Genomic DNA, 14,120 nt, shown 5'->3' with positions numbered 1-14,120 from the left:
CCTGACTTAAAGAGAGATAAAGGCGAGACAATTTACAGTTAAACAATTTAATAGTTTGTGAGTGATTTATAGCTTAAGAGTTAGTGCTGTAGTTTATTACTTTTAAAAAATAAGTTAGCAAAATTAGTTTTTTTTTAATATATATATATACGATATATTATATACACTTAAAATTGTTTTTTTTTCTTGTATTAAAACAGATCCAGAATTGGTGGTTGTAGTTAATGATGATTATTCATCAATACTAGTTTGTTTGGTTTTGATTAAACAGTGTGTGCTGCAAAGAAACGGCTGTTATACAACAAACATAAACGTACTATCTTAGTGCGGAAACGGTTCAAGACCTTAGGCCAGGTATATACGTGTAATATTAATGTATTGGTGATATACAAATAGAACTATTCTGTGACTTTTGAGAAAAAAAGGCTTTACATTTGTCGTTTAGCGTATATAAAGTAGCTGGTGAATTCTTAACTAGCTCAATCCAATGCAAGCTCAATCCAATGTTGTTTATTATACAGACTATCTACTAATTGAAACAAAACAAAATGCCACGACGTAAAGCTTTGAAGGTGGTTGTGGATGTGCATTTTCATGCTGTAAGTAATTGCAATGCATTACTATTATTTTTAGGTGTGTCAATGACAATTTGTCATGTATAGTTAATTAATAAATCATTTTGCACAAGACATATGTAGCACATTTTTAAAACACTTTTTGCAATGGTTATGTTAGGTATATATAATTTATATATATATATATTCTTAAATATGTATTAAGGTGACTGTACACAAAATCCGGAATTCGTTCGTTCTGTCTGTTTGTTAGGATTTCACCGCTGCATACGGAACTCGGTAATGGGTTTGCATATGACAAGCGGATTCGCATGCCGGATACTGTGTACAGATACCTTTATAGAGGACTATTTATTACTTTAATTTTTGCCCAAAATATATCCTTACATGTTCACTAAACTACTACAGTTGATAGTACTACACATCTTATTTTAGTAGGAAAAATTACAATTTTTTTTCAACATATGATATTCTCAGGTTACTTGTCCTGGAGTATTTCTACCCGAACAGCAAGATGTTTTCCTCAATGTAGAGTTACTTGGACAAAGAAAACGAACGAAAGCTGCTCCTCCTGTGTTCCCATTCTTGTTCCATGAGAAGGTATTGGGATCAGTAATGAGTGGTTGTTAACTTTTGCTAATACTAGGCTGTTTAATAAATCCTAGATTTTTATTACTATTTTAAATAATGTTGTATCTTAACATATCTACTTATAATATGTCAACTATGACTGAAGTCACAAATTTAAATTCAAATATATAGGTATATATATATATAACCCTTTTTTTTATCAAATTGTGGTTCAAAACCAAATGTGTTTTTCTCATTTATTATGTTGTTCACTGTACTAGTTACTATGGTAGTGAATATGAGAGAACTAATTTATAAGGGCAAAGCTACGAAAAAAGCTATTTATATACATATAGTTGGGTTAAAATATTTATATACATATAGTAGGGTGGGGTAAAATGGGACACATTTTCATTCTATTTTTTGTCCCATTTGGTAGTAAACAATGAACTTTCAAATTTTATAAAACTGTATTTCCACGACTCTCATAAACTTTTGTTAATTGTTTATAAAGATATTTGGAAAGACGTCGGTAATTATTTAAAAGATGTGCTAAAGTTGTGGCATCTTCTCCTGCCCTACTATACATATTGTTTATGTACAAATGCTAGTTTTGGAATATTAGGTCAAGGGTTTTTTAATAAAGAACACTTAATCTGTCTGACCCACATATGATAAATCTATACTAAAAGTGGAAACTTTCTCACAGCTGAGATTTGATAAAGTGTTCTCTCACGCAACCGATCCAGTGCAGATTGCTAATGCATTGGATGGTGAATCTGTTCGTATAGAACTCGTACAACTAACTTATCCAGGTAGGAAATCTTTATTCTGATGTTAATTTAATATTCCATGAAATCCTTTTAGCGTTTTAATTAATGAATTGAAATACACTTGTAATAATGGTGTTATTGCTTTACAAACTTGGTTCATTACTGTGTCGGTAAATTTTGTTCATATATTTATCTCTTTTTGTGGAAAACATATGTAAAGTTGTCACTTAAGGAGTATCTAGTTTTCCATTCATAGTTTCACCATATGTTTAACAATGTAACATTACCCTAGCAAATCTAGTATTAACGCTTGATACACGAAAAAATCGATAACTTTAAAAAAAAGATGAAAAAAATAAAAAAAATTTTTTAGGCGGTGAGCTGCTTGCAACTTACGAAGACAGCGCGCGTGAGTTTTTATTTCCCACGCCTCGTATCAGCCCCACTTACCCAGGAGTAGATAGGGAGGTTTTACTTCAGAGATCATACAGCTTCCCAGGCATTGCTCCTAAACTTGAATTCTCTTCTAGAACCATCATTAAAGAGGTAATTTGGTTTATACTTTTTGGGTTAATTTTTTGTTACAAAATTGAAAATTCAACAACATTTTTAATTTTACCTTTTCAGTGTGGAATATAGCCTACAGTTTCAAATTTCAACATACCAAAATATTTTGATAAACCAACTTACATAAACAAATTTAACAAAACACATGTTTTAGCTTAACAAAAAAATTGAAAACTTTAAAAAATATAAATAATTCTAATGATTCAGCCATGCTTAATTGTATATTTCATATTGTGTGTGATTTTTTTGTGATCATTCTTTATTCATAAAATTTCGTATTGTCTTCTTACAATGCCTTAGCTTACTACTATGTAGTACTATGTAGTGGTCACGGTTGTGGTTATGAAAAGCTTTCATGGTATTGTGTTTGGCGCCGTGGCGTAGTGGTTAGCGCGCCTGTCTCTACCCCAGAGGTAATGGGTTCAAGGCTCGTTGCTGCTACCATTGTGGGCGTATGTGTCCTTGAGCAAGACACTTAACGGCAATTGCTCCAACCCAGTGGTCACTAATGGGTTGTCCAAATTATCAGCCATACATAAAAATGGAGAAAAAAAATCCCCCCAAAAAATAATCACCCACAAAGTAACATACTTGGTAACTCGTAAGCTGGCGCGAGGTGCACACCCGTGTTATAACGACTGTCGTTTTCCGGCCACGCGAGGATAAAGTAAGTTACGTTCATTCACGTTCATTCAAGTGAACAGGGCAATAGTATTTGCTTAAGCAAGTAATAAATAACTTACATCTACTAGGTAGCTAGGTTTAAAATAAACTGTTAACCTAACTGTAAGTACACTTTTAAATTTTTTTATTATTAATGTACTCATTGTATATTTTTTGTACAAATTTACTCATATAAGCCAATTTAAACAGGTTTCTCTGTTATCTATCCAAAAACAGTGTCACATTAAAAGTTAATTAACAAGTTTTTATCTTAATCTTTAAACTTTGATGGCCTATGCATTATGGATGCACATTACAGAATTTCGAATCCATGAGATTTGAATCCTTTTGTATTTTATTTAATCCTTTTGTATTCGAATCTAATTACGGGATTCGGTATTCCGTTTAATGATGTCATCACATGTAATCTCATCAACTGTAATAACAATTTTTGAAACTTAATAATTTTGAAAAAAAAAATTGTGTTTGTGGGACTTTCAAGAGTAAACGCTTCCTAACGTCTTTTCAAAGCCTGCTATACGTTTCGAGACGCAAAAACTACCCAAAAAATTTTTTTGATCATTTTACAGCTTATGTTCCAACAAGACTGCTATTAAAGAGTCAATAAACTGACTTATGTGTGTAAAATTATTTTTTCCTATAAATATAAAAAGATTCGAAATTCTAGATTCGGAATTCTAGATTCGAAATAAAGTATTCTAGGATATCCTAGAATACCTAATTGTTCTGTAATGTGCATCCCTACTATGCATGCTATTGTGGTAATGGGCCAACTGTGGCCCAATCCTTGGTCCCATGGTATACCCTGCTGTTGGGCATCACTCATATGGCCATATAAAATAGAATATATCATCAAGGTAAAACCAAAGTTTTTTTCACATATTTATATAGACCTTAAAGAATATGACATAAGCTACTTCGGTTTTCCCTCGACGGCATGCTTTTTTATATCAACTCTACTTACTTTAGTGCCATTTTTCCAACAGGTAACATCGGTTACATCTCACACATCTTCAGCATCAAGCAAGAAGAAAGAGAAAAGAAATCGTAAATTAACCGAAAACAAAGAAGAATCCATTCAACATAACAATTACTCAGCATTTGAAGTGAGTGGTTTTGAACTTGTACATGATAATTAATGGATCTAACTAGATTTAAACCAGTGGTTCTTAAACTTTTTTGTATGTTTTACCCTTTTAACAAAGATATCAGATTTACTTTACCCCCAATGTGAAAAACGGGGCACATTTTTTAAAAAACAAAAAAACCCAATACATTAGTTATATTTAATGGGATGGATGCACTAGTTATACAATTGGCACAATTTTTCTGTCCCATCAACTGATGTGAATTTCGATTGTATATATATTTTTAGCAAAATTTTGCTGCAATTTTAAAGCAGCATTGAATTATAAGTATTTAATAACATATTTTTAAAAGATATTTTTAGCAACATTTTTGCTGCAATTTTAAAGCAGCATTGAATTACATATGAAGTAGTGTACATTTCAGCTACTTTGTCAAAACAGAAAACACTAATCTGTTAACTTATATTATAACATAAAGTAAGGGTTAATTTGGTAATGGTTCATTATTTCCCATCCAGCATCCTATTGAAACATCCACACCCCATGTTCCAACACACAAACGAACCACGCCAAGCAAGACAAAGAATAAAGATGCTTCAAGACAAGGCAGAGTTCGTGCCAGGAGTTCAAGTTTATGTCACAGTAAATAATTTTTATATTCCTTTCGTTAAAAAAATATCATGGGTGTCATAATTTTTAAATCTGTTAGTAAAATCTTGGGCGGCATTGCTAAAATGCAGTTTACCCCGTAGTTGTCAAACATAGGGAACCTAATTGATTAAATTGACAAATGCAATATACTTTGGCTCTGCTTGTTTCTGTGGATGCCCGACAAACAGTAACATAGAATGTCACCCTATTTTAAAATATTGGGCTTAATCTAACATGTCACCCTGGTCCTTGGTTAACCTTAATGTTAGGCATATGACACTTATTTTTAAAAGTATATATATAGTAGGGTGGGGGAAGGTGGGACACCTTTAGCACATAATGTCCAAATATCCTAATTGTGTTTTAAACAATTAACAACGATCTATGGTAGTAAGGACAAGGTTTTATAATTCTTGGAATGTTCTTTATTTACTACTAAAATGATACAAGAAAATTGAACAAAAAGATGTTTCATCTTCCTCCACACTAATATAAGTGTAATGTGTAACTGTATTTAATCACCTCAATTTTGGTAAAAATTGAAAATCATGACGCTTCTGTTTTGTGTATAGGCAGAATGTAAGTGTAACTGTATTTTAATCAACCCAACTTTTGGTAAAAAATTAAAATCATGCCGCTTTCGTTCAGAAGCAGTATGTGCATCAAGCAGGGGATACCAGCAATCCACAATCGCATCAAGAGCAAGGTCTCCATCACCTTACACGAAGAGGAGGATGGCTCAATTATCAGTGAACGATCCGTTTGAATCAGCAGTATCTGCTCGTCCGTATAAATCCGATCTCGAGGAACGACCAGAATTCGTTGTTCGAAAGGTGGAATAAAATGATTTATTTTTATTTTTTTATGAATACTTAGGGGTATTAACAGATTTTTTTGGTAGATTCAACACAAACATTGTAGTCCAGATATATGGCTTAATTTTAAAACATTTCAGTTTAAAAACTATATCATATCACCCAGGATATCTGATTACTTTTTACCAGACTTTAGTTTACGTTCACACAATTATGTTTATTTATGGGAAAATGTAATGTAGTTTGTATGTGATTAACGTGTTAATTTCAAAAGAATAGATTTAACTATAAATTTTAGTATGTAGAGTGTAGATTACTACCGTTTTTAAAAGGAGTATATAAGTTTGTTAATTATTTGTTGTTGGCATAAGCATTTAAAACATTTCAGTCATTATGTGGGTTTAAATTTTATGCAATATCTTCCACCAATTTTAACTTGTCTTATTAAACACTATAAATACAGGCAGCGGAAGATTCGATGTCTCATCCTGCCCCACCCCTACCCCCACTCACCCCACCATTAGACAGGGTACGAACACGAACACCCTCGCCCAAAAATACGAGGTCCCCGCTAAGACGAAAACAAACACGTAAGCACTTGTGTTTTTTCATCAATTTTCCCTAAACATTATCCTGTACCAGTTTTTGTCTTAATTGCGACAGAAATTAGAAATTATACACCTCTAGTTTGTGTTTGGTTTTGAAATGAGCCGTTAAAATTTGAAAATCCTCAAAATAAGTAGTTAATCGAAACATAAAGTACGCGGGTTTGTTTATTTTGTAACTCACACATAGACTACCACAGTTGTTCTTTCTTAGTATCATATAACACCTACTACTAATTGTGATAAGGCGGCCAATAATTGAATACAGGCCTCCTATTATACCATGCCATGTAAAGCGGCCCTACTGCGCTCCAGTTTCACTACGCCCATTGTTTTGATCCGGTCTCGACCGCTTTTACCCAGATTCGCGTTGTTTTTATAGCGGTCACAACGACTCACAAGATCGCCATTCAAAACGCCCTTTTCGTTGTCGACCTAAACTGATAAATAGCAGAGTAACGGTGCACTTAACAACAGCTGAGCGCCCTTCAAAATATCGTCCATATATCGGTTATTTTTCTATTAATAAGAACCCATACATTGGCTATTTTCATTTTGTTGTCAAGAATACGTGTTGTTTTTTTCTTTATTTTGTTTTTATTGGAAAGACGATATATTTTAGTTTAACCTTTAAAAGTTCGGGGTTCATCTTTATAGTGGCCTATCAACGTAATTATCTGTATAGTTACGTTACTAAAGGTGCATTCGGAACGTAATGTAAATACGCAAAAAAAACGAATTAGATCTATCTGTGATGTATATTTTGTATCCAATATCACTGCAACATAATGACGCAACAACTTGACAATTCGCGCAACTTAATCTAGACTTAAATCCGATTTAATTCAAAAACGATTAAAAACCATTGGAAAGCGTCCAATTAAAAACATTAAGGAACATAAAACGCGGATGTTCTAGCGTATGCTATTATTTTCGTAACAAACTTTCCGTGTTTTGAAGATATTTGATATAATTTCGACACCACTAAAGATTACCGCCGTGGCGTAGTGGTTAGCGCGCCTGCCTGTAGCGCAGAGGTAATGGGTTCAAGGCTCGTCGCTGCTACCATTGTGGGCGTATGTGTCCTTGGGCAAGACACTTAACGGCAATTGCTCCAACCCAGTGGTCACTAATGGGTTGTCCAAATTAACAGCAATATATAAAAAAAAAATCCCAAAACAATAACTACCCACAAAGTAACATACATGGTAACTCGTAAGCTGGCACGAGGTGTTAAACCCGTGTTATAACGACTGTCGTTTTCCGGCCACGCAAGGATAAAGTAAGTTACATTCATTCATTCATAGTTTTACTGTTTAAACTAAAACGTTTGGAAAAAAACCGTATCATACATCGTATGTCATGCTTTAGTAAAACTTCCTAAAAATATTCGCACATACAAGTTATACAAATGCTGCCCAAAAATGAACATTATTTTAATATTTAATTTAATGTATTTTTTGCAGCTGGAAGACCAAAACGACTTTCGGGTGTGGACGATTACAATGGAAAACTTGACAGTGACGGTAACATTAGACTTTGTTGCATGAGAACAATATATTATGTGTGCTGTGATAGGATATCTTAAAGCAGTTATATAGTACTTAAAAAAGTCCGGCAAGTTAAAATAATTACAAGGCGATATTTCACATTTATCTATAGCCAAGAGTTTACAGGTTCGAGGCTTGGTACTACTACCATTGTGGGCGTTTGAGGCATTGCGCAAGAGATTTAATGACAATTGAGTAAACCTAGTGATCCTTTTTTATTTTTTCAGTCATACATGACAAAAAAACATAACAATTATCTACAATAAAGTTATATATTTAGTAACTCGTAAACGTGTACGAGGTGTGTATATGGTTAGAACTACCGTTGTTGCCCCGTCACGCAAAGATAAATTAGCCATTTAGTAGGGTGGGGGAAGATGGGATACCTTTTCGTTCTATTTTCTCGTCCCATTTGGCAGTAAACAAAGAACATTCAAAGAATTATAAAATCGTATTCGCGAGACTCAATAGAACGTTGGTTATTTAAAACACGATGAAGATATTCGAATATTTTATAATAAAGGTGTCCCATCTTCCCCCACAATAATATGTTTCTTCTTTTAGACACATCAAGTTCAGAAGTCAGCCAGTCCAGTCGCAAGGGAGCAATAAAGAGCAAACCAGGTGGATGCTGGGTGGGGTGCCGATACCTCGACCCTAAAGTGAAGCATAGGGCGCTTAAGTCAGCTTACTACAGACCTATTATTGCCGGTTGTATGCGAAAACAACCGGCAGAATTCGCAAATTTCGAGCTGCAGTCTTATATAAGAGACAGGGATAGAGAAGCAGATATAAGCTTGCATACCTCGCCAGAGAGGGACGGAGTTAGGTGTTCAGCGAAGTCAGGTCTACATTATGTCAGTGATAGCAGGTGTTCATCAGAAAGAGGCAGCGATAGAGGCAGGCGAAGGAAAGCAGCGTGTGTTCGTTTTAAAAGTGAGTTTGTGGTCCTATTTGTTACCAACCATTCACGTTTGTAAAACAATATTAATTTACACATTTAAAACCCGCCTAAAATGCAAAATGGCGAAGTTTTATACACTTCTGTAAATAAACCAACAGCCGACACAGAGGAACTGATAGACAACGCTCTTCTGCGACAACGTCTTCGTAGTCCTATCAGCAGCCGTCCATCGTCCGCTAGGAGCGCACCGGAGTCGACACCACGTCCTCTCACCCCGAAGCGAGATCTCTCGTTTTCTGGCGCTGACGTTGATCTGGACCGATCTGATACAAAAAGGTTGGCTTAAACTATTACATTGTTTTACAAATACAGTATAGGGCGGGGGGAGATGGGACACATTTTTATTCTGTTTTTTTCGTCCCATTTGGTAGTAAAACAAAGAACATTCTAAGAATAAATAAACATATTCTCACGACTCTCATAGAGACATAGACCGTTGTTAATTTTATAAAACACGATCGGGATATTACCAGCCAAAGGTGTATAATATTTCTTGTGAAACCAAATTAATTGTTTTCACATTTCTAGTAAACTGACTCCAAGCTCAATCCTGTTCCGAACTTCGCTCCGAGATAGATTCACTGCGAATGAAGAGTCGCCATATGAGAAGATACGAGATCGAGTGCGTGGTTTACTAATCTCTCCCCGTGCTACACGAATCGTGGTGAGAATTTCCATTTTCTATTTTGACCAATACGTTTTTTTGGTGTGGTGTATTTATTTTAATTGCAGCTAAAGGCGAACCCAAGTCATATGAGTGTATACTTACAATTTCTTAACGATGTAATAATTGGGGTAAGATGGGAATATTTTCATCCTATTTAATCTTTCCATTTGGTAGTAAACAAAGAATATATTTACGAATTGTTTAAGCCTATCCTCAGCACTCTAAGAAACGTTGTTAATTGTTAAAAGCGCACGATTGGGTAACATGGGATATTATGTGCTAACGGTAACCCATCTTACCCCGGGGTAATATTGGCCATCTAAGTTGTTTTAAAGTAATATAATTAGGGCTTTACACAGTTGCCCAGATTATTATGATTTAAGTTTAACTTTAACTAACTTCATACACAAAGTTGAAATGTAAATCGTAAGGAATGCTGCGACAAACACGTGTCCGACGATTCGGTGTCGCGACCGGTCGCATGAAAGACTAAAAAGGGTTCTCCGGGTGTTGGGGTAATGGGCCAAATTTGGCCTAAATCCAAGGTCCTTGACAAGGACCTCACCCATAAAGAATAAAAAGAATGATCATGTTTATTGTTTATTTTACCCATCACTAAATCTAACAGGACGATTCAATCGCTGAAGCAAATGAGAAATACTGGTTACGTAGAAGTCGAAGTGCGTCACCCAGGTCACCAAGGTCACCCAGGTCACCAAGGTCACCTAAAGCAAGTCCCCGTATATCGCCCAGGTAAATACCCAGATCTCGCTGTAAAAATCGAAAAAAAAATGTTTTTTTTAGTTACTGTTTTTATGTGTTTAAATGAAAAAAGTCTATTAGGTATTTTATAGTTATAAAAATGTAAAAAGAACTATTTTTGTTGTTAGTTCCGGTGTTTAATTAGAAGATAGCGTTTTTTTTGGATATTTTAATTTAATTTTTGATTGAAATAATCTATAGAAATGTTTTATAAAAAAAATTGAAAACTAAACAATTCCTTTACAAACAACTGTAAAACTGATTAAAATCTGTTTGTACAGTCAAAGGCGTTTTACGTGAATTAGTAATTTATTAAAATTTAAATACATATGTTACTGTCGTTGGTGAATACCATAACGTTAACAATAAAATTAGATACAACTCTGATATTTTGTTACTTCTACTATAAGCCATCACGCACACTTTTGTTTCTTTTTTTGTATTGGAAGTTTAACTTGATAATAATTAAAAAAAATAGATAGCTCGTTTGTCTGCTAGGTGTAGCGACCACGCTTTTCGTTTCAAATACTGCTAAATCTTCGCTACCGTAATCGAAGAGACAAATAAAGTTATTAATAATATTGTTATTACTACAACATAATGTACAATGTGAATTTTTTCGGCATTTAGTATATAGAAATAAAGCGTTAATTTCATACCAACATTTTAAATACTAGATAGGCCAAAAAAATGAACTAAATTTCTGTCATATTTTTGTATCCGTAAAATTTTGTAACTTTTTGGTACGATTTTTCCCTCAGCAACCGCATATACCTCGGAAATGGTGAATATTGGGACAAGATGGCGGACGAATATTCATCCCAACCAAGACGCGCTGCATTTGAAAGCAGCATCGACCAGATATATGATGATATTTACTCCCGGGTGAAGCACGGCTCAGCGTGAAACATGCACAGTTTATTTTGTTACTGAAAACGTTCCATTTTAAAGTCCTAAAACAGTATTACGAAAGACCAAAAAATCAGGGCTAAAAAAGCGAAAAGCGCCCAAAATATCGCCTCCCAACAAAATTCTATTTATCTTTTAAAAAACCGAAGCGACCTCCTATAAGCGCGGCCTCTGGCGCCATCTTATATTTTACTACAAATTTTTACCGCCGTTAAGTTACGTCTGCTGTGGAGTTGTTTTTTTTTTGCAGTGCAGATTCTTATATTTTTGTATTCCCTTATACGCATATTAGGAACGATGTATAATAACATAGTGTGTTCGGCGTGTATTCCTAGTAGTGTAGAAAAAAAGATATATTCGCTACAAAATCTTCGAGTAAATTTAAACTGCTTAATGTTGAAACTTATTGTGTTTTAACATTTTAGACAACTATACGATAATAAATGTTAATGAATTTTAACTAGACTAGTTTGGATTCATTTGTTTTGCATTAAGTACAAAATTCGCTGATTATTTACTGCTATTTTTTGCTCTGCATGTCGGTAAGTAATGAGGTAATGGGCCAACTGTGACTTAACACCCATAGACCATGCCTGGCCGTGAAACCTCGCGATTAACCAAAAGTAACAGAACATAACTTTCGGTAAGTTCAAATTTAACTTATATAGATACCAAAAAATCCAAATTTTATTATAAAACAGTTTTGTGGGGTAATGAATGTAACTTACTTTATCCTCGCGTGGCCGGAAAACGACAGTCGTTATCACACGGGTTTAACACCTCGTGCCAGCTTACGAGTTACCATGTATCTTACTTTGTGGGTAATTATTTTTTTGGGATTTTTTCTTTTTTTTTTATGTATTTCTGATAATTTAGACAACCCATTAGTAACCACTGGGTTGGAGCAATTGCCGTTAAGTGTCTTGCCCAAGGACACATACGCCCACAATGGTAGCAGCATCGAGCCTTGAACTCATTACCTCTGGGTTACAGGCAGGCGCGCTAACCACTATACCACGGCGTCGGACGAAGATGGGCACCTTTAGCGCATAATATCCTTATCATGTTTTAAACAATTAGCATTGGTCTGTATGCTTCATGGGAGTCGTTAGGGTACGGTTTTATCAGTTTTTTAATGTTCTTTGTTTGCTAACAAATGGGACGGGAAAATAAAAATAAAGGTGTCCAATCTTACCCACCCTACTATGCAAATCATTTTATATTTTTCAGAATAAAGACAATGCTGCAATCGCCGAAATTGTGGCCATTTGTATAATTTTTTCTTGCCTCGAATCGTCAAACTATTTGGGCCTTTCTGTCACAACTACCCTTAAAATGAACCACTGTATTCTAAGATGTGCCTCCGTAATGTTATTTCCGCGCTTTGCTGGTTTCTAGATTTAAGCAGTCACGTTTTCCTACCGGTGTCGGAAATCGGAATGTTGAAGCTTCGGAAGCAATGCGCCGGAACGCAGGAGCGGCCGGTAGTTCTCACCTAAGAGTAACGACCCGCCCTAACTTGTTTACGTTCATTAGTCAGAATGACGCACTAAGCGTGCCCGAATGTAGGACCAAAACGGCGTGGGAACAAACCTTGGGTAAGCCCAAGTTACAGCACATTAAGTCCGCCTCGATTTTAACGGCATTAGGCGCTACCAATGTCTCAGACGGGCTATTGTCCAACTGCGACGGATTTCGAAACCATGTACTTCTCTTTCCGTCCGCGTCATAAAACTGTTTATTTTACATTAAAGATAACAGCTTGTATCACCTGAATAAACTAGCCACTGTTAGAAGAAAGGTTATGAACCGCCATATATGGTAAAGTACGCAACTCTGACTTATACTCTTAAGTCAACGAGGCTTTTTGGTCAAGTGGCAGTCTCACCACTCAATGTGCTGTACGATCTGGAATTCCACGGTTGCGCTTCCCCGCTAAGAGGCGGCAAAGTGCAAATGACGTCAAGGTTATGACACGCCTTTCTCAACACGAATACAGCCTCAATTTTTATGGAAACTCGCGCAGAATTAACTATCGCTTATAGCACTTGAAATGTCGGTGATGCCCTCAGTGTAGAAAAGTTCATTTGCAGTGGCGCGGAGTGACACGGAACCGCCCCATTAACGTTTCTTATGTGATGGGGAAAGTGATTTCGCCAAGTAACCGACGCCCAGTTTGCGAAACCTGTCTCAATTGACTCGTTACACCCCAACCGTCGTTCACTGGTAAGCGGATGTAAATCTCTCACGCTTTTCAAGCCTCTCGCTTCCTTCCACACTGTAACCTTACATGCAAGCGACCTCTTGTAACATCGCCTATTTAAAGTGCCAGGCCGCTTTCCCATGCCCCGCGGCTGATGGCCATCAAAGCTGATTGGCCGCAATTAAGCGCTGTTTGGTGACACCTAACGGCGACCGCAAATGTACCGGAATGTCCCGTTTTAGCGGAGGTCACAGGAAAATAGATCAAGTCGTTGTTTCGTTTTAAAGTTTACGTTCGATGCACTTTAGACCGTTTCCTCTTGCTATGGCCCACGATGTAAGCGACGTAACCCCAAACAGTGCCAGGCCACCTTGACGTTACGATTTCGTAACACACAAAAGAATCCACGATACTTTATACAGCATAGGCCATCAAATGGTAGATTAACTTTGACAAAATTTCCGCGTTATTTATAATTAATGTGTTTACAGTGACGCAGTTTTCGTTGCATTTGCCCTTCAAATTGTGCGGTATTTTCTCCGCTCTTTTCCCACCAGTTCACATTCACACGAGCCTCAATCGGAACAAACGCCTCCAAAAGGTCGTGTCATGTTACTTTGACGAACTTCTCGGAAACGTGCGGCCAGTCGTCGTCTGAACTTCGCCGCCAGAAAGCTGGCAGTTTCCCCGCTTTCGACTAACGCACGCGAGTGCAACAATGGGAATTTGTGTTGCGA

General features: G+C 36.0%; 1 protein-coding gene across 2 annotated transcripts; it reads left to right on the top strand.

The window, feature by feature from the left end:
• Positions 1–174: 174 nt before the first annotated feature.
• Positions 175–12,064, top strand: LOC149732295 (spermatogenesis-associated protein 6-like). 2 transcript variants are annotated; one of them, XM_089883156.1, is made up of 15 exons: positions 175–354; positions 522–599; positions 1,053–1,175; positions 1,855–1,960; positions 2,292–2,464; positions 4,156–4,275; positions 4,776–4,899; positions 5,557–5,741; positions 6,187–6,313; positions 7,795–7,854; positions 8,443–8,814; positions 8,941–9,118; positions 9,371–9,506; positions 10,138–10,262; positions 11,033–12,064. In XM_089883156.1, exons 2-15 carry the CDS (start codon positions 549–551, stop codon positions 11,175–11,177), a joined length of 2,025 nt encoding a protein of 674 aa, XP_089739282.1. In that variant the 5' UTR covers positions 175–354; positions 522–548; the 3' UTR covers positions 11,178–12,064. The 2 variants fall into 2 exon arrangements, with proteins under 2 accessions (XP_089739282.1, XP_089739281.1); XM_089883155.1 differs by lacking the exon at positions 8,443–8,814 and having other exon boundaries at positions 177–354.
• Positions 12,065–14,120: the final 2,056 nt, after the last annotated feature.

The sequence above is a fragment of the Ciona robusta genome, chromosome 8 (genome assembly GCF_009617815.1).
Source record: "Ciona robusta chromosome 8, ASM961781v2".
In the NCBI taxonomy this organism is placed as follows: Eukaryota; Metazoa; Chordata; class Ascidiacea; order Phlebobranchia; family Cionidae; genus Ciona; species Ciona robusta.
Note: the sequence above shows the minus strand (reverse complement) of the source record. Positions and strands in the feature narration are given on the sequence as shown.

Coding starts and splice junctions, on each gene's coding strand:
- LOC149732295 (XM_089883156.1), top strand. CDS start 549: ATGCCACGACGTAAAGCTTTGAAGGTGGTTGTGGATGTGCATTTTCAT. Junction 600..1,052: donor TGGATGTGCATTTTCATGCT/GTAAGTAATTGC, acceptor TGATATTCTCAG/GTTACTTGTCCTGGAGTATT. Junction 8,815..8,940: donor AGCGTGTGTTCGTTTTAAAA/GTGAGTTTGTGG, acceptor ATAAACCAACAG/CCGACACAGAGGAACTGATA.